Here is a 19498-nt window from a genome sequence, read left to right as displayed (position 1 = left end):
CAGTGACGCTTTCCGGGGGGCGGGGGCGGAGGCCGGGGCGGGGGCGGGGGCTGGGGCGGGGGAGGGCGCCGCGGTTGGCGGGGGCCCCGCCGGCTCTGCCGCCTGGTGCGTGCCCGCGGGGCCGGCGGGGAACAGGCGGGGGTGCCGATACTGCCCGGGGGCCCGGCGAGCAACTCCGGGGAATAAAAGCGAGGGGAGTCGCGGCGGAACGGGCTTTGTTCCGTAGGTGGCGGCTGCCCTGGGGGTGCGCAGCTGCGGTTTCGTTCTCCAGGGCCGCGGGTGGCCGCCCTGCGCAGCTGGAGAGCCGCTTCCTGAGCCACGGACGGCCCTAGGCAATGGCAGAGCCGTCGCGGGGCGGCAGCGGGAGCTCGGCGTTGTCTCCGAGGGTGCAGAGGAACCCATCGAAAGCTGGAGAAGCGGTGTGGTTGGTTGGGTAAATAAAACATAAATAGCACGTAAGAAAGAAGAGAGATAAAACAAGGCATTATTAGGAAAGAGAAAAATAGCTCTCCTTACGGATTTTTACTAGCACATACCTGCAGGAGACACAGGTGTGCAAAGGATATGGACAAGGCTAGCTGTGCAGGCTGCCACAGGTGGGGCACAGCCTGCCACAGTACCTGCATCTATTACTACCAGCACTTGTGTAAAACATGAGCACAACTAGCCCTGTCCCTTTTCTTACCCATAGTCAGTATGGACTAAAGTTTGCAAAAGCACACGTGAATTCACAGATCCCCAGAGTACCAGCAGTGCCCTTCTGTTCATGTGATAACCCTGTCCCATATCCTGAGCCATTTTACTCATTCCCACGCACCAGCTGGTCCTGCTTCCTGCTCAAGAGCAAAACGTGTGCTCTGGCACTTCCCAACAGGCACTCCGCTCCTGAAGATCTCTCTAGGCAGCAACATGGGCCATTCCTTCATGACCTACTTCTCACCAGGTAGCCCACCTTGAAGTTTGCTCAGTAGTTGCATCCCTGCCCCAAATAATTTTCCCTGGTGTTCAGGGCAGATGCAACCTCTCCTGTGTCCACAGCAGGCATGTGGGCTGTGACCTGTTGTATGTGGGTGCCAAGACTCACTCATTTTACTTGCCTCAGCTCCCCAGTAGGGCACATCCTGCCCCAGTGCCTGGAGCCTCACTGTTACCTGCACCATTTGTTAGCATCAGGGCCCTTACCCACTCCCATTGCTGGCATAATAGGAGGGATTTCTATCCCAAATAGTTGTATGCTATCAACTTGCTAAATGCTGTGTGCATGTGTCAGCTCTTAGGCAAAGTGGGACCAACTCGGACAGTTCCTCTCTGGGTCATGGAAATATAAAGGTATACTTGAAAGGCATTCTAGGCTCTTCACAGGGGCTTATAATTTCTGAGCTGAAAAGAAGCAATTCTGGAAGCCAAATGGATCTGGTTTGAGATGCTGATTTTTTACACAGCTGTGAAGAGCATGTCAGGAAAATTAATCCACAAACACCAGAGGTTTATGTCCAAAAAGGAGACAGAGGAGTCCTTTACTTTATTCGAATAAAGGGAGAGGCCATGGGGCATTGCCCTGGGGTCTCTCAAATTTTTGGAGGGCGCAGCCTCCTTTTTATCCTAATTCCCGGCTGCTTGTCCCTTCTCTCTTTCCCCATAGGCTGAGGTACTTGAGAGGTACAGACTTCCCAGAGCGCCTGATACCTGGGGTACCTTCCCCCCCCCACCCCCAATGCATAATCCCTTCTTAACTTTTATGGAATTCATAGTGTTCTTTCAGTGCCTCTTTGATCTTCTGCTGGAACCCATCCCATTGTTTCTGTCGTCTCTTACTGATAGCTACATCTTAGCAACTGACCCACAGCTTGTTTGTAAAGACAAGCTCATCATTCCTCTCAAGCAAAACTCATGTGACTCCTCTGTCACTGCCCACACAGGCAGATACCTCATTCCACATATCTCTTGGGACTACCCTCTGGGGAATAACCTTTCCTTGGGGAGCCTGGCCCTCCTTTCTCTGCCGTCAGGTCTTCAGGGGTCCCTTGGTCAGCAGCAGGATTTTTCCTTGCCAGCAGCTTTGTGGGAACAAGTGTGGAGGGATCTCATGTCTTCCTGAGCAGCAGCCACAGCACTGGCAGTGCCTGTGCTGTTGACAGTGTTATCTGCAGTCCCTGACCAGGGACAACCCCCAGCCCTCTTTCTGGTGTGCATGACACCATGCTTCCTCAGGCAGAGCTCCTGTGGGAAACAAGGTCAGTGGAAGGTTGTTCAATTCCTCAGTTGTTCAAGAATGTTGTCTCAGCTACATCACCCTGCAAGCACATGAAAATTGTCATAGGCCTAAAGCAGTGTTCCTCCAAAGGTTTCTGTGCTGACAGGCTCTCTGCCTCTCCACTGACTTTCTCTGAGCCAAAGAGACTAGCTGGGTCATTCTTCACTGTCCACACTATAAGAGCTCAGCTTCAGTGTGCTCTTGTCCTTACTGTGGTGTCGCCAGCTTTCAGTTATCTGCTCCTTTCCATGGCTAGCTGGGCATCTCCAGCAGCATGACACCAAGAGCAGGAGTTACAAATAGTCTCTGACCACTGGCCTGCCCCAGGCTGGGTCCTCTTTAGTGTTATCTTCTCAGCTTTTATTTCAGGTTCCACCACTGGCATGCACCTGGGGATGCACACGGGCAGGTACTGGTCAGTTCAGGGCTGTGGCCTGCTCTGCTGCAAACCTTCCAAGTGTCGCTTCCAGCCAGCTCTGATGGAGATCTCCCTTTTTTTGGCTTTATTTCTTCTGGGCAGCAAGTGTTTGTGATCATATAGATGCTTTACTTCCGAACTGCCACGAGATGGCAAAATACTCCCTGGCATCTCCTCCAAGCCAGCTTGCCTGCGCAGCAGGCTGGATCTGTGCAGGACTACGAGGAAGCAGCAGCACTAACAGCAGCTGAATTTCTCTGCCTTCATCTTAGCTACTGCTCGGCGTGTATGCTCAGGGATGCTTCTGCAAAAATCTCCAGAGGACCAAGACCTGTCCGTTTTCTCTTGTCCCTGAAGTCCAAAACAGAGACTATGACTGCTCACAAGAGAGATGAAACAATAATGTCCCTGGTGATGACAAGAACCTTGCCTACTGAGAGCAAGAAGGCATAAGGAGACTTTTTTCTTTTTATGACATGGACCTTAGCTAACTGAGAAACCTGTGTGATATTTCTGTGTATATTAAAAGAACAGAGAGCCTCACTCAAGAACTTCTAGTTCTCTAGCCTGTCTTGACTATTCTCTGTATCCTCTCTACTGTACTGCTGTCACAGCTCAATGCTAGAGTAAATGTCAAGGATCCTAGAAACATCTTCAATTCCACATCCTGATGCTGACCTGAAGTCATGTCAGCATGACAGCAGAAGCAAGAAGCTACTTTTACCTCCCCCATAACACAGAAGTGGGATTAAAGACCTCATAGAGATTTAGAAAATAGCTCCTTCTAGTCTAGTGGGTGCTGGTTTTGGCTGGAGTAGAACTAATTTTCTTCATGGTTTCAGGCTGTGATTTAAATTTGCACTGAAAACAGGGCTGGTAACATTTTTTCTGCTGAACCAAGGCCTTTGCTGCTCCTCACCCATGCCACCAGTGAGGACACTGAGGATGTACAAGGACTTGTGAAGGGACACAGTTGGGACAGCTGACACCACATGACCCAAGGTGTATCCCATATGGTATGGTGTCATGCTTAGCATATAAATCTGGAGGAAGAAGAAGGAAGGGGAGGAAGTTCATAGTCATGGCAAACTTGGCACAGTCTTCCGAAGTGATCCTGACACATGATAGGGCCCTGCTCTCCTAGAGATGGGTGAGCACCTGCTTTCCTATGGGAAGCAGTGAATTAATTCCTTGATTTGCTTTGCTTCTGTGTGTGACTTTTACTTTCCCTATTAAACTGTCTTTATCTCAATCCATGAGTTTTTTCACTTTTACCCTTCCAATTCTCTTCCCCATCCCACCACGGATGAGTGAGCCAGTAGTTACAGGGTGCTTAGTTGCTGGCTGGGGTTAAGCCACAGCAGTCCTCCTTTGGACCCAAAGTCAGGCTCAAAAAGCTCATATTATGACAGTCTAGACTGGAATGTGCTAGATTAAACTTTCAGCTGTTATGGCTGTTTAATTATTAGTCAGCAGGCTCAAGTGCTTGCCCACAGGGCTCACTCGTCTGACGGTGTATTGCAATCCAGTGGTTGTTGGTGCTGCTTGCTGTAGTGCTGTGCTTCTTATCATCTCACTCTGCTGTGCCTGGGAACATTTTGATAACAGCCACGATGTGCCTGGGCTGGCAGGTGGCCAGGGCATTGCAGCTGTCTGCCACTGTACTGGACAGGCTGCTTCCAGTATGAACTTGAGTCAAAGGGACTGTGACCTGTGGATAAATCCAAAGTACAGGGGAAGAGTGTGAGAAATCCTTTTCCTTAAGAAGAAGGAGGGGCAGGAGGTGGTCCCCGTGATGAAGCCCTGCAGTCACTTCACATGGTGAAGCCATGGTCAGGCAGGCTGTCCCTCTGCATCCCATGGAGGACTGTGGTGGACCCTGTAACTGCTATAACAGGAGCCCCTTGTTGCTAGCCAGACTAGAAGCAAGGTGAGGAGTTCATTACACTGTTATACCCTTCAATCTGGCACAGAATGCCCACAGGTAGAAATAGTAATGGATGTGCCTTTAAATTGTTGTAACCCATTATTTGAGTTTCACTTACAGGAATTACTCTAATAGGAACCACATGAACCAACGGAGGACAAGTCTTAGAATAAACTGTGCAAATGCAGCAGTGACTTGACCTGACCTGGCTCTAGGCCACACTACTACACCACATCACCTCTCATCTCCTATCCTGTCCTGAGTGACCAGCAGAACAGACAGAGCCCCAGCTCATGGGCCCTGAAATTAAATCAGTTGACATTCTATGGACGTGTTAACATTTGATGGGGATTTTCAGGCAATGTCCATAGACTAACAGAATGATATCTGTGTATTTTATCAAAGTATGGAGAGGGGGTGGGGTTGTCAATGAGATTCTATTAAATCATGTAGAACTACAGCATGATGTAAATTGTATGAAGTAAGCAGTAGGGAATGTACTGGGTTTGGCTGGGGTAGTTTTCTTCACAGTGGCTAGTTTGGGGCTGTGTTTTGGATTTGCACTTAAAAGAACAATAATAACATAAAACACTTTCTGTTACTGCTGAGCAGGGTTTCCACACAGCCAAGGCCTTCGTTGCTCTTCACCCACACCATCAGGGAGGAGGTACACAAAGAGTTGGGAGAAGATAGGACACTGACAGGACAGCTGGCCTCAGTGGACTCAAGGGGTATCCCACACCTTTGTGGCATCATGGTCATATATAAATCTGGGTGAAGAAGAAGGAATCAGTGGGGAGGGTATTTCTTTTCTGAAGTCACTGTTATGCATAATGGAACCCTGCTTTCTTGGAGATGGCTGAACACCTGCCTGCCTGTGGTAAAGCACTTTGTTTTGTTTTGCTTTTTTTTGTTTTACTTGTATGTGTCTTTTGCTTTGCCTATTAAGCTGTTATTATATCAGCCCAAAAGGTTTTTTACTTTTTCTCTTCTGATTTTCTCCCTGATCCTGCTGGAGGGGGAGTGAGAAAGCAGCTGCATAGTACATAGCTGCCTGCTGGGCTTAAACCACACCTATGAAGTTTTAAAGCCAGTTGTCTCATTTTTTAATACACTGATTTAGCTCTCTCTGAAAAAGCTGTCTATGAAGCTGCTCACTGACAGTGTTATATATTTCACCTCTCCTTTTTTTTCAAACTCTGTTCAGCGTCTGCTCATGTGCTTGCTCACAGAAGTCAAGAATAACATAGAAACCCCCTCAACCTGCTTCTGGGATTTAATAAGAAGGGCTTTGCGTCAATGTACAGCATCCACCATCTTCTTCTCACCCAAGAAGATGCAGTTCAGAGCAGAATGCCTGTGTTTCCTGTCATATTCAAAATTATACAGCAAATAATTATGTTTAGGCAGCATTAACCATTCAGATGACATCACCAGAGATGGCTAAAGGAATATATGCATAATGCTGATGAAATCCCCCTCAGATCTTTTTTTTTCTTTTTAATCCTTTTTAATAAAGCACAGCTTATATATCAGAGCAAGACTGGTTTATTAGTCTTGAAGTGGTTTGTTTGTTTAGGTTTCAGGGGGTTTGTTTGGAAAATTGTGATCAGCATGCTTTTGATTAGCATAGCTGAGAGGACTTTTGTTTAATGAAATGATTAGTTGATTCACCCAGGTATGCAGCCACACTAACAGCTGCTTTAATGGAGACAAAAGATTCTCCTTCAAATACTACCTTATCTCATTAACATGAAACAGTACCCATGGATACATGTTAATTATAAGGTTGATAAGAATATGTAAGGACAGCTTAACCTGGTTAAGTTGAAAGTTGTGGAACATATTTTCTTGAGTGTGTCCCCATGGCATGTACAGGACAGGCAAGGGATCAGGCCCAGACAGCATAGGCTTAGGAAAGGGAGTCTTACTTGACCAACCTGATCTCCTTTTATGACCAGGTGACTCACCTGGTGGATGCAGGAAAGGCTGTGGATGTTGTCTGTTTGGACTTCAGCAAGGCCTTTGACACTGTCTCCCACAGCACACTCCTGGAAAAGCTGGCAGCCCACGGCTTGGATAGGAGCAATCTGTGCTGGGTTAGGAACTGACTGGATGGTCTGGCCCAGAGAATGGTGGTGACTGTTGCTGCATCCAGCTGGGGGCTGGGCACCAGTGGTGTCCCTCAGGGGTCTGTGCTGGGGCTAGTCCTCTTTAACATCTTCACTGATGATCTGGGGTCAAGTGCATCCTCAGTCACTTTGCAGATGACAATCTGCACACAGATGACAATCTGTGACACAGATGCTGATGTGCTGGAGGGCAGGAAGGCTCTGCAGAGGGATCTGGACAGCCTGGATCCGTGGGCCAAGGCCAGTTGTGTGTGAGGTTAAACAAGGCCAGGTGCCAGGTCCTTCACTTGGGACACAACAACTTTGTGCAGAGCTGCAGCCTGGGGAAGGAGGGGCTGGAAATCAACCCAGAAGTAAAGGACCTGGGAGTGCTGGTTGACAGTGCCTGAACATGAGCCAGCCATGTGCCCATGGTGGCCAAGAAGGCCAATGGCATCCTGGCCTGTTCCAGAATTAGTGTGGCCAGCAGGAGCAGGACAGTGACCATGCCCCTGTACTTAGTGAACCACATCTCAAGTCCTGTGTCCAGTTCTGGGCCCCTCACTGCAAGAAATACACTGAAGTGCTGAAGAGTGTCCAGAGAAGGGGAATACAGCTGGTGGAGAGCATATTAAGTTCTATAGGAGAAGCTGAGGGACATGGGATTTTTAGCCTGCAGAAAAAGGAGGCTCAGGGGTGACCTCACTACTCTCTACAACCACCTGAAAGTGGGGATCAGCCTGTTTTCCCAGGCTGCTACTGACAGGAGGAGAGGACATAGCCTCAGGTTGTGCCAAGAATGGACATCAGGATGGATTTCTTCACTGAAAGGATGGTCAGGCATTGGAACACCCAGGGAAGTGGTTACACCGCACAGAAAGCTCAAGCATAATTGCTACATTCTTGCATTACATGCTGTTTGAAAATGGAGGAATTGTGCGATTTCTAGAGCCCTAACAGAACTTTCTGCCTCTTTAAAAAAATTTATATGCTTTCATTATCTTCTTTATTATTTATGCAGTACCATCTGTAACCTAAAGGCTACATAAATACAGATTTTGGTAAACAACTGCAAGTTCATGGTAAATGGAAACCATGCAAACTTTTAAAATCCCAAGATGACAAGAAAAAAGATGCATATAAAACCTAAACACAGTACTTCAAACTACTTCAGACAAGTAGCTCCAGGTCACCATAGACCGAGAAGCAAAAACTACAGCTGCTGTGGGGAAAGAATAAAAACGTTGTATTTGTGGTATGAGACACGGAAGGATAAGGGAGACACACACACACACACACACACATTCAACACTGAGCCCAAAGGACATATCAGGGGGTGATATGTCAGGAGACCCTGTTCAGTGACATTGCAAATGCTTTGTCATTAGAAATACTGAACAGACCTGGAATTGTTTTTTCTGCCTTGCTGTGCTGCCAGGTATCTTGCAAGAGTTTGGACAGATGGGTTTAATTTCCCTATCTGCAAACACAGACGGTGAGATTTCTTGATACACTACCACTTCAGATCTCCTCTGATGTTCATTGCTGCAGTCTTCCACCTCTCATCTTGTGCCGTGACCACAAATGATTCTGTGTTTCCAAACAGAAGTCAATACTACAGGACCTTGACTCACCAAGAGAGGCTTGACAAAGCTGTGTTAATACATGAACACAAGCAACCAAGAAGCAAAAGTTCACAAAGCCTTGTGGAAGCTAGACGGCAGTGTTGGCACATGCTCTAAGGCACGGGCAAGCTGCTGCTCAGGGTTTGCACAGTGGGCTCTGACTGTGGAAACTCTGTTTATGGGAATTGTGTTTTTGTCATCTGAAGAAAAAATTCTTTATCATCTCTGAAACTTCAGACTCAAAAACAACAACCACAAAAGGGGTGCTCAGGGCACAGGGCAAAGCAACAGCCAGGAAGGCTCAAGTGAAGTTCCCAAAGCATAAAGAACACACCGCTTTCCTTTATAGTAAAAGGCGTTTCCTCCCTTTAATTCAAATTCCCACATGTTAGTAGAGGTCCAGTTGAACAGTGACACACCACTACATGAGCTTATCACTAAGAGGAGTTTTTGAAATGGCTCTTTAAATTCAAATGAAGGAAAGGTGGAGGGCTCTGCCACAAACACTGGAAGAGACAAATGGTTAAAAAGATAAAGACCTTCAAAGACCATATGTTGCCCCAAGCAGCCGTTAATCGATTTTACTGTGGTTCAGTGAGTCTGGCTTGCTTTTAACGGTTCATTTGGCAAGTTGTTGCTGCAGTGATTTCTAATAATAATAATGTCATAATAATCTTTCAACTGGGTACAGATGTGTGGCTATTCAGGATTGCTCTAAAAGTGATTTCTGGACTTGGAGAGATGGAAAAACATAGGCAGTAAGTTAATTTAGTTCCTTCCTCTGTGGCACACATCACACTTAAGAACAGAAGGACAACAGTCACTCTAAGGAAGAGGAAAAGGCATTTTCTTCCACTCATTTTGAAATAATTGCAGCAGCTAAGAGCACAACATGACCAGTAGACAAAGACAGCATTTACTTTGTTCACACTACGTGTGTTACTGATTACAGTCATTAAGACAACAGATTTTTACTCAACAAACTCTTTTTTGGTAGAGTGGTTTTCACAGTTCTCCATTGCAAATGATATAAATGGTATTTTGACTTTATCCTTGCACTGATTCAAGCAGCAAAGTAATCACTTAAAAATTATGAACATGATGAACTGTAATTAGGGCCATATTTTGTTTTTTATTGTGAACCAAAAGCTCAGTGCCAGCATTAAATCACAAAAGGAAAAAGAATTTAAACCCAAACAAGTGAAATAATTTGCTGGTTATGCAGCTTGATAATCATATCTTTTTTTCATCAGCTCCAGTCATCCTGCTGTCACTCCACATTGCTACAAAGGCTCTCAAACACAGGAAAACACATCTGTGTTCTCTATTGTCACTTTTCAGATGTAACTGTGGGTAGACAATACATTTTGCAGCAGGTAGAAGTGCTTATTGCAAGAAGGAGAAATTTGTCCCACAGTCTCCTTTTCAATTCCTTCCCCTTTTCCTTTCTTTAGAAGAATAAATTCAAAACCCATACAAATTATTCACCTGACTTGGGGCAAATAAACCCATCAAAATAAATAAAAGCATAAAATTTTAAATATCAAGCTCTGTGTAAACATCTGCAGTAGGCTTAAGATCCGTGTTAGACATGAAGCTTCCCATGACTGTGATAGTTGTTCGCAGTGACTTCAAGGTGACTGTTCACATACAAACACGTGCTGAGCGTCCAGGTTCCTGAGGTAACGCAAATGAATTCAGCTTTAGCTACAAACAAGCACCAAACTAAAATCCTTGCAGGGTTGCTATTCATTATTTGGTATTTCTGTATCACTATATGGTACCTTTTGAATCATAAATTCACATACCAGAAAGGGACCAATTTGATTTTTATTTATGCGTCAACGTGTGTTATAAGTGAGGTGGAAAATTGCTGTAAGGGCTGTACACGTGCTGGGAGCCGAGCAGGGCAGGGAAAGCTTCCACGACCGGGCTGCGAGTGACCCGACCTGCCGGTGGGGCAGGTGCCCGGATGCCTGGGAAATCGGGCTCCGGGAGGAGCCGTAACACACAAAAGCAATTAACTGCCACACAGCCGAGGTCACCGTGCTTTAGTTTCTCGGCGGGATGTCGGCTCGGCCCTCCTCGCCCCCGGCCTCTCCCTGCCCGCGGTGCCGCTCCCTGCCCGCGGTGCCGCTTCCCCGCGGCAGGCCGTGCCGCCGCATCCCAGCGCTACGGAGCTTCCCCGCCCGGGCCTCCCCGCAGCCGCCCCCCACCGACCCCCCCGCCCCGCCTGCCGCCGTGCCCCAGCCCCGCTGCTCGCTCGCCCGCGCCGGGGACGCGCTGCCGCCGCCGCCGCCGCCGCCGCTCGGGAATCGCGCCCGGACGCTGCGAGAACTGCGCAGCCTTGAGCTGCTCGCAGCTGCCGAGCTCCGGCCGCTCAGCTGACCCTCAGCGGGCGCAGCGACCTGGCCCCGTCTTCTGCTTCTTCCTCGCCTTTTCCCTCTCTGCTCTCTTTTCTGTCCCACTTGGGTAGGAACACTTCCCCTTCTTTATCGATGAACAGCTCTCAGATACAATACTGCTGCGTTTGCACTTTATTTTCGTCCAAGAAATCTATCTCAAGAATCCTCCTCCCGTTCTACGGCAGGGACACCTGGGTTGAGATGAAGACAGTTTAACTCCTACAGAAAGTAGGAGTCACAGTTAAAGAAGTGAAGCAAATCAAGTAATTCATTCTTTGCTTCCCACAGGCAGGCAACTGTTCACCCATCTCCAGGAGATCAGGGAGATGCTGCTCATCATGCTTACATCATGTGTAAGGATGACTTGGGAAGACTAACGCCATGAATCTCAACTCCTTTTCCTTCCTCTTTCCCCCTCAGATTTGTGTGCTAAGCATGGCACTGTAAGGTATGGCACTGGGATATTCCTTAGGTCAGTTGTGTCCCCTCACAATTCCTTGTGTAGCCTCCTTCCTTCAGCCTCCTCACTGGTGGGGTAAGTGAGGAGCAGCAAAGGCCTTGGCTCTGTGCAAGAACTGTTCAGCAGTAACAAAAACATTCCTGTGCTATCAACCTGTGTTTATCACAAATCCAAAACAAAGCCCCGTACCTGCCACTGTGAAGAAAGTTTTGGCTACCCAAGCCAAAACCAGCACACAGACCATCCTCTTCTCCTCATTCTTAGCTGCCTGCATAAATGATGACTAGGTTTTGCACGTAACCTGGAGCCTTTTTAGAGGAGTGTCTCACCTGAAGTGCTGTCTGACCCTGATGTCTCTGTATGGATATGCCTCTGGTTCAAGGCAGGCTGCAAAGCTATGCCTGCTGGCCTCCTCCCCACACAGCACCCACACCAGCACAGGCAGCAGCTGGGGTCTTTCTCTCCCACCTTTCTCTCACCTGCTGCTATGAACTGACCTTGGCTGCTGTATCCCTGCACAGGTTTTGTTCTGCTGGTGCTTCAGAGATGGCTTGGGCTCCAGGTTGTGTCTCTTCGGACTGTGAGCCCATTACAAATTTGTACAATATCATATCTAAAAGGGTAGAAGTAAATTTGCACTTTCAATTTTCAGGCCATAAGGGGCTGATGCTGCATTACCTAGAGTCTGGCATCAGGCACAAAAGTTGGCTGCTGTCCAAAGGAATATCTGAGGGAGTAGTTTTGGATTATATGATTCTCAGCCAGATCCTAATTTGCTTTTTACCTTGTGCCAGATTGGGAATCTCTGTGAGGAGCAGACATTGGAACCAGTGTTTCTACCTGGGCCCAGGGAGTGGGCATATGTCATGGGGTGACTTTATGATGTCTGTATCCCCAGTCACCTGGTTTATGTTACATATTAAGTTCTGCACCTTTATGACTGGCTCCAAGAGTCAAGGGGAGAAGAAGAAGCTGCAGTTTGTGTTGAGGAAAAACATCACTCCCCCACATCCTTGGACATCACCCACATCCTTGGACTGTCGTGTCTGCAGCACGGACAGACTGCAGGACAGAGCTTTCCTTTGCTTTTGGTTAGTTTAAGCTAGCTGAGGCAGAGAAGTTCCCTGGACTGGTTTCCTATTTCTTGGATCTGTTCAAACCTGCTCTGGACTGAAAACCCAGACACATACCGGGATCTCACACCTGTGGTCCATCAAGACCTGGGCCTTGGCACTTTCCAGCATCAGAAGGACTGATAAGAGACTGAGCGAGCCCAGCTACACCCCACGACAAGGACTTTCCTGGATGTGCCATCTCTTTGAACAGCAAGAGGTTTTATTGTTTAACATTACTCAATTTCTATTAAATAAACAGGTTTTTTCCACTTTTCTCTAAGGAAATATTTTCCCGAACCAGTTGAGGGAGGGGCCGCTTGAACTTGCTTTCTGGAGGGACCCCATTCAGAGGTTTTCTCCAAAATTTTCCCTAGACCAGGACAGCATATTAAATTTCCATATTCAGGATGACCTCCTGACTGTGTGATAGCAACAGAGACCAGGGGAGATGCAGCTTCTCTTGCTCAGCTTTCCCATTCTCTTGTCTCAGTTTTCTTCATCACCCTGTCCCCTTCTCCTTCCTCCTTAGTGTCTGCATGACAGTGATCCATATGGCTTTAACAGAATATCATTAACCTGCAGCACTACGGAATGCTGGTGCTTTCTTGAAAACCTGCCACTTTCTATTTTTATGGTCTGTGAAGTACAAGCAGCTCAGACCAAGCTGAGGGGCTGACCTGCTGCTATGTACTGATCTTGGCTGCTGCATCCTGCACAGGTTTTGTTTTGCTGGTGCTTCAGAGATGGCTTGGGCTCCAGGTTGTATCTCTTCAGATTGTAAGCCCATTACAAATTCATACAGTATCACATCCAAAAGGGTAGAAGTAAATTTGCACTTTCAATTTTCAGATATACATATGGAAACAAGGATGCCTTTGAAACTTGAAAAAGAGAATGGGGGTTTGCTCTGTTTCTGTATTTCAAATTCTCTTCTTGCCCTACCCTCATCTATTTTTTGTCCTGCTTTCACAAGTGCTGCAAGAAATGAGCTAAGTTTTCTCTAAAACACAACGAATATGATGTGGCACAGCACGAGTGTGCTTGTGCTCTCCTTCCACCACAACGTAACTTCAACTTGTTCACATGGCTTTTTAAGCAAGAGTATGATAATAGCTTGTATCATATGAAAAACAAGGACTCTCCATTTTTGTCTCAGTCTAGGTTGCATTTTCCTTTTTTAGTGGCTGGATAAGCAAATATTTGCTGCATTTATTTCATGTGGTTGCTTTCTGCTCAGTGTTTATGTTATCTCTTTATGTAGTACTATGCCATGTAAATTTGGATGGAGGGCGTGTAGATTTTTATATTGCAGGCTGATTGCAAACCTTCCTAGCATTTAGCAGCTGTTTTGCTGGCAGCCAGTTTAATCATGTGTCCATGTAAAGGAAAGCACACGTGATTATATTTGTAAACTGCCTTTTTGTGATTATCAAGATAAGTTATTTTACCTCAGAATTAAAAAAAAAAAAAAAAAGTCTTAAAAACTGTGGAATCTAGCTGGACACCTAACTTTCCACACTCCAGGAATGCTAAAATTAAACAAATTCAATAAAAAATTAAACCTTTAAATCTTCTCAAATCACCAAGTTTCATCTTAAAAGGCTCCTCAAATATCTAAAGCTCAAAGCATGTAGATTGTACCTTTGTGACTGAAAACCTTTGGGGGTTTTGCAGCAGTTCTTAACTTTTGTACTCTGAAACAGAGGAACATAAGGCATAGTATCAGATTTCGACATTTTATATATTCTCTAGTGAAAGTTGCTTATGTAACTTAAATTTGCAGCATCCGCCTGACTCTGAGAACTTGCCACATTTACAGAGCATGATGGGGCTCTGAAAATCAGGCTTTTCCATACTGGCTGTTTATATGTCTAAAGTATGTTTAATTTAAAAAAAAAAAAAAATAGGGAAGATAATTAAATGGACAAGTGGCTGCTTACCTGGGAATACTCTGTGCTTGCAGAGCTGCAGTTTGAATGGATCTCACAATTTGCTGCTATTTATTTATTTCATGACCTGACCGTTTATAGGCAAGTACAAAAAGAGCTTGTTTTTTTATTCTTTCTCCAGCTGCAACATAATGATGTGGCATACAATAAAAGCAGCATTTCCACTGCATACAAGGAGCAGAGGAGGGAGCCCCAGAAGCCCTTCTGTGTGCAGGGCTCAGCTGTCATGGAAGCAAGAGAGGATGTGAATTAACTTTGTTATTCTCTCCCTTATGGTCTCAACTTGACCTGGCTCATCCTCTATAAGGAGCTGCTGTTATAGTAGGATGTCACTTCAGTCCCTGTTCACAGTGTTGGCAGTTTTTTTCAGAGACACAAGGACAAATAATTTGAGGGTAACTGGCTAAGGCTTCTAGTGAAATTGTATTTCCATACAAATTCCCAGTTAAATTTTTCAGTGCAGGATTCTGCTATTGTCTTACACCAGTTTCTGCAGTCTTGGGTTGGAATGCTTTTTCTGACTTTATTCAACAAGGGAAAGCATAGGTTATCTTAGTAGTGTTCACACCTGCTATGCATCTTTTTTTTCCAATGTTCCCTGTTTCTACATTCAGTGCTATCAATACATTGCAATGAAGGACCAGAAGCTGTCCAGGATCACAAAGCAACACCTTTGTCAGTTTTGAAATACCTACCAAAGTGTATTACAGGGATTCTTGTAAGTACTGTCTTGCTAATATCCTTCTCTCAGAAGGATGGAGTCACTGCTGGTTTTACTGCTCTTCTTTTTAGGCACTGGAGTTAGTCACTGTGTGGACAGGCTGGAAGCTTAGACATTGTGACCTAAGAGAACAATATGCATGAAACCCTTTGAAGGTTAAAAGTTCTGTATATGTGGTTTTCCCTATTAGTGAGTGTGAAAGGTTTTCAATGCTGTCCTTGCCTATCTGTAAAAGCATGTGATATAATTTCTTCCCTTTATCAGGATTGTTGGTTTTGCTTTTTCCAGCTCACCTTCCTGCTTTTGTAATGGCTGCTGCTCCCAATGCAGCTTGCATCTGTTTTGTACAGTCTCTGCTGTCTTACAGTTCTACACTGCCTTCAGTCTTGAGCAGAGCCAAAAGCAAAGCAGATCCTGGCCACAGAACAATATTGCCACATGGACCATCTTTGAAATAACAACTTTGGTTTCTTCCTTTGCTTAACAGCTTCTGTTTCAGGCCCTTTTTGACCCAGTTCTCACATAGCTTGAGAACTCATTGCTCACTTTGTGTCTGCAATATGGCTCACTCTGTTCAGTGATTTCCACTTGACCTTTCCAGTTTAACTTGATTCTTTGCCATCAGCCAACCACAGGGAAGGCATTGAGTGCATTTAAGGCGTCAGGTTGCTAATGTGGGCACTGTTTGGCCAGTGGATGTGCATCCCTGCAGGAGCGTGAGGAATGATGGGAGGATGTACAGCTTACTGGTAGAAGGCAATGCATTTCAGAGCTTGAAGGCTTTGCATAGGAGACCCTGTGCCAGGGAATATTAAATATTATTCCATGTTCAGAAATAAAGGCAGATCACGCTAATTTTTTTCTATCTTCCCTTTCAATTGTTACCCAGGGAACTCCTAAAGAGGGGCATGCAATTTTGCAAATACTCGGTCTCTTTGGTAAGTAACTACATGGTGTACATACTTGATCTTTTCGATTATGATACTGGTTTAGACTGTATATGTTCTTTCATGTCCAGGAGACTGAGTCTGTGTTATTGCTTAGACGACAATAATTAATTTTCATTTAAAGCAAATTTTATTTTTTTCCCTTAGAACATGATTATTTTATAAAGTAAAATAGCTCACTAGATTGTGAGAACTGTGTGGCTTAAAGAAGCAGTTGTGGAAGCTAAACCTTTTATTTCTGAGTTTCTGACTCAATTCCCATTCACATATTAGTGAGCAATGCTTCCATCCAACAGCTGCCTGCAGCTCATATCAAAATGAGATGGCTGCTTAAGACCAGTCCTTGAGACTGCAGGGAACTAAAGGAAAGGAAAAAAAAAAGACCCTCTAATCTCTACTGCAAGTTGGGACTCTGTGGGCACCCTTTGGCTAAGAGCCAAGAGCAGAGACAGGAGATGCACACAGAGCATCTGCTTCAAAAAACTGATCTTAGTGAGTAAACTCAGCCCATCCTTCACAGGTCAGGATGTGACTCATACTCCTAGGTATTTTGTGGCAGGAATGACCCGACTAGCCAAATGGTAATCCTAAAATGTGGGAGGTACTAGGTGCTTTCTGTTAGCTGAGAGATTACAGAAGATAGCAATTTTTCGCCAAAAGCCAGCACCAGTAAGCTGCCGACAGATGCATCTCCCAGCTCCAAATGCCCCATCTGCCTGGATAGATTTGACAACGTTGCATATCTAGATCGCTGCTTGCACAGGTTCTGCTTCCGCTGTGTCCAGGAATGGTCAAAAAACAAAGCAGAATGCCCACTCTGCAAGCAACCCTTTTTTTCCATTTTCCATACGATTCGTGCCGAAGATGACTTCAAGGAGTACGTACTCAGCCCTTTAGAAACTAGCTCCTTTGCCAGCCCTGACGGCCGGAGATTTCGTTATCGCACTACCTTAACGCGGGAGCGCCGCGCGCGCAGTTCCCCTTCCCGGCGGATGCTGTCCCCTCCAGATAACGGGATGCTGTTTGAAGGGCTGTCGAGTGAGCCGACGCGCCGGAGACACAGAGAGATTCAGCAGATGATCAGGAGGCTGGCCTCAAGGAGAAAGGCCAGCGCAGAGGGCAGATCTCTGCGACAGATTCAGGAGGAGGACATGATCAGCTTCCGCAGGGCTCTGTACCGCACCGGCGTGCGCATCCGCAGCATTCAGGACGGTGGCCGCTATCGAGAGATTTCGGCAGAGTTCTTCCGCCGCAACCCTGCTTGCCTGCACCGGTTGGTTCCTTGGCTGAAGAGAGAACTTACAGTCCTGTTTGGTGCCCACGGATCTCTGATCAATATTGTGCAGCACATAATCATGAGTAACGTAACTAGGTATGATCTGGAAAGTCAGGCCTTTGCTGATGATTTAAAGCCATTTTTGCTGAATCGGACAGAACACTTCCTGCATGAATTCATCAGTTTTGCTCGTTGTCCTTTTAACTTAGAAGCATATGATCAGCATGCCAATTATGACTGTCCTGCACCATCATACGAGGAAGGAAGCCACTCAGACTCCTCGATTATTACAATATCTCCAGATGTGGTGTACCCACAAGGGCCAGATAATAGTCTGTCTGTACCTGGTCTTGGCCAGGCCCCCTGGGATGATGAAACTCCAGGGCCTTCCTATTCCATTTCAGAAGAGGTTCGTGCAACCATAGCTTCTCCTCTGGAGTCCTCAGAAAGTTCTGATGAGGACTCTGCTTCAGGGAGTCGGAGAACCAAACTGCAAACTGGCTTACAGGCTAATGCTGACTCAAACGACAGTGGCTCTTCCTCAGACAATTGTGTCATTGTTGGGTATGTTAAGCCATTAGCTGAGAGAACCCCAGAAGTGGTTGAGCTGTCCTCTGACTCTGAGGAGTCCATCAAGGAAGAGAAAAGGGAAGATGTCAAGAAACAGCTACCAGTCCAGTGTCACAGCTGGAGTGACAGTGAACCAAGCAGGAGCTTCTCACCTCATTCCCCACCCTACAGGGAGGATGTAGGAAGTTGCAGAAGATAGATACAGTGAAACTAAAAGACCCTATGAGCTTGTCTTTAGAGCTTAACTTTAAAGCTTGCCTGTCATCAGAGTATTGCCAATTTCATACCTTGATTTTAAGTTACTAAAAAGCTGTGTATGCCTGCCAGGAGATAATAAGACTGGAATGACTGGACTGGGCAATGCACGAAAAATACTCAGAAATGCCTGAATTCCAGGAAACAGAAGCTCCTCGGTGAAAATGTCTTTTCAATCAATTGTAATTACAGCTGTCCACTGATAACCTCAGGGCCAGGTTGATGAGATATTAGATTAATGCCATCAGGTGTGCTGGACTTCACAGTCAGACTGATTTAATGAGTTGCCTCAAAAGGTGTTATAACGGATGTGAGTTTATCTCCTCACTGCATGACTGGATCTCATTGTTCAAAATCAAGTTGCCTAATCTGGCAGACAGTGCAGCCTGGAACATCAGCTCAGCAAGCAAGGCTAAGGCATTGGAAAGTGTCTCTTCTAAAGGCAGAGGTGTGGTTCTACCTTGACATGGTGCCAGAGACCCAGGCTAGTTCACCACCACCAAGGCACCACACCAAGAATGGGACACACTCCAGGAGCAGGATGACCTGGAGTGGAGCTTACAGCTATTGCTTGACAGCATGTCCTGATAGTTAGAGCTGAGTGTGGAGGCAAGGATTGAGGAGGAGGCTCTTTGTATGGGATTCAGGATCTGGTTTATTGTCTGAAGGGGTCAGGGACAAATAGCAAAAATCAAAGGGGTATAGGGAATATATATAGGGGCAGTTCAGGGTGTGGTTACAAATTCTTGACCAATAGGGAAAACTCAGGGGAGGATCAGAGGGTGAGATTCACTGAGTTCCAACAAATGAGGAAAAACAAAGAGGGGACACAAACTAACAAGCAGATGAACAATCCACTGGGGCATTGTGGTTTAGAGGAACTCCAAAGGGGAGGTCCAAGCCAGGGGTTGGTACAAGGCAGGATTGACAGGAACTCACTGGAGTAGGGGCAGGGATCAGAGTGGATTGACACTCAAGGGGGAAAGCTTAACATAGGACTGATACCCCAGCGGGGAGGGACAGAGAACATCCTGGGCGAGGAGGCAGGGCTGTAACACGGATTTGCAGACGGCTGGGGGTGTACAACTTGCGGCAAACCAACTGAACTGAAGGGTGACAGAGCATACTAACAGAACATAATATTTACAACACAAAGAACACAGAGGCACTGCAACACTACCTGATGCTTAAATACTATTTTATTAATACTTTAATTCATGAGTTAAAGTTATGAGTTATGAATATCAGGGAAACAGCTCTTTAATGTTTGCAGCTTTATTTGAAACAGTCGGAGAAGAGGGCCCATGGGGTGTGCACACACCACCGCTGCTCCCAAGATGGTGTGGAGGAGGAAGATGTCAGCTCCATCATCCAGCAGGTCTGGGTCTCCTGTCCTAGCAGGAGTTTCTAGCTAGACACTTTGCTGACTTTAGATTCATGATCTCTATGGCACTCTTGGCTCTAT

At 46.2% G+C, this 19498-nt stretch overlaps 1 protein-coding gene and 1 long non-coding RNA gene across 3 annotated transcripts; both read left to right on the top strand.

The window, feature by feature from the left end:
- Positions 1-194: 194 nt before the first annotated feature.
- On the top strand, positions 195-6072 carry LOC148184467 (uncharacterized). 2 transcript variants are annotated; one of them, XR_015772429.1, is made up of 3 exons: positions 195-433; positions 5212-5479; positions 5807-6072. It is a non-coding gene; the product is annotated as an uncharacterized LOC148184467 (long non-coding RNA). The 2 variants fall into 2 exon arrangements; XR_015772430.1 differs by lacking the exon at positions 195-433 and adding an exon at positions 4558-4602.
- Positions 6073-15893: 9821 nt separating this feature from the next.
- Positions 15894-17977, top strand: LOC102099109 (E3 ubiquitin-protein ligase Topors-like). The gene is made up of 2 exons (XM_005530775.2): positions 15894-15923; positions 16562-17977. The coding sequence occupies exons 1-2, from the start codon at positions 15894-15896 to the stop codon at positions 17975-17977; spliced, it is 1446 nt and encodes a 481-aa protein (XP_005530832.2).
- Positions 17978-19498: the final 1521 nt, after the last annotated feature.

This window comes from Pseudopodoces humilis, chromosome 4, assembly GCF_049639895.1.
Source record: "Pseudopodoces humilis isolate 2021_Gansu_Grassland_sample_001 chromosome 4, ASM4963989v1, whole genome shotgun sequence".
In the NCBI taxonomy this organism is placed as follows: Eukaryota; Metazoa; Chordata; class Aves; order Passeriformes; family Paridae; genus Pseudopodoces; species Pseudopodoces humilis.
The sequence above is the reverse complement of the archived record's forward strand: the minus strand, read 5'-3'. Positions and strand labels throughout refer to the sequence as shown.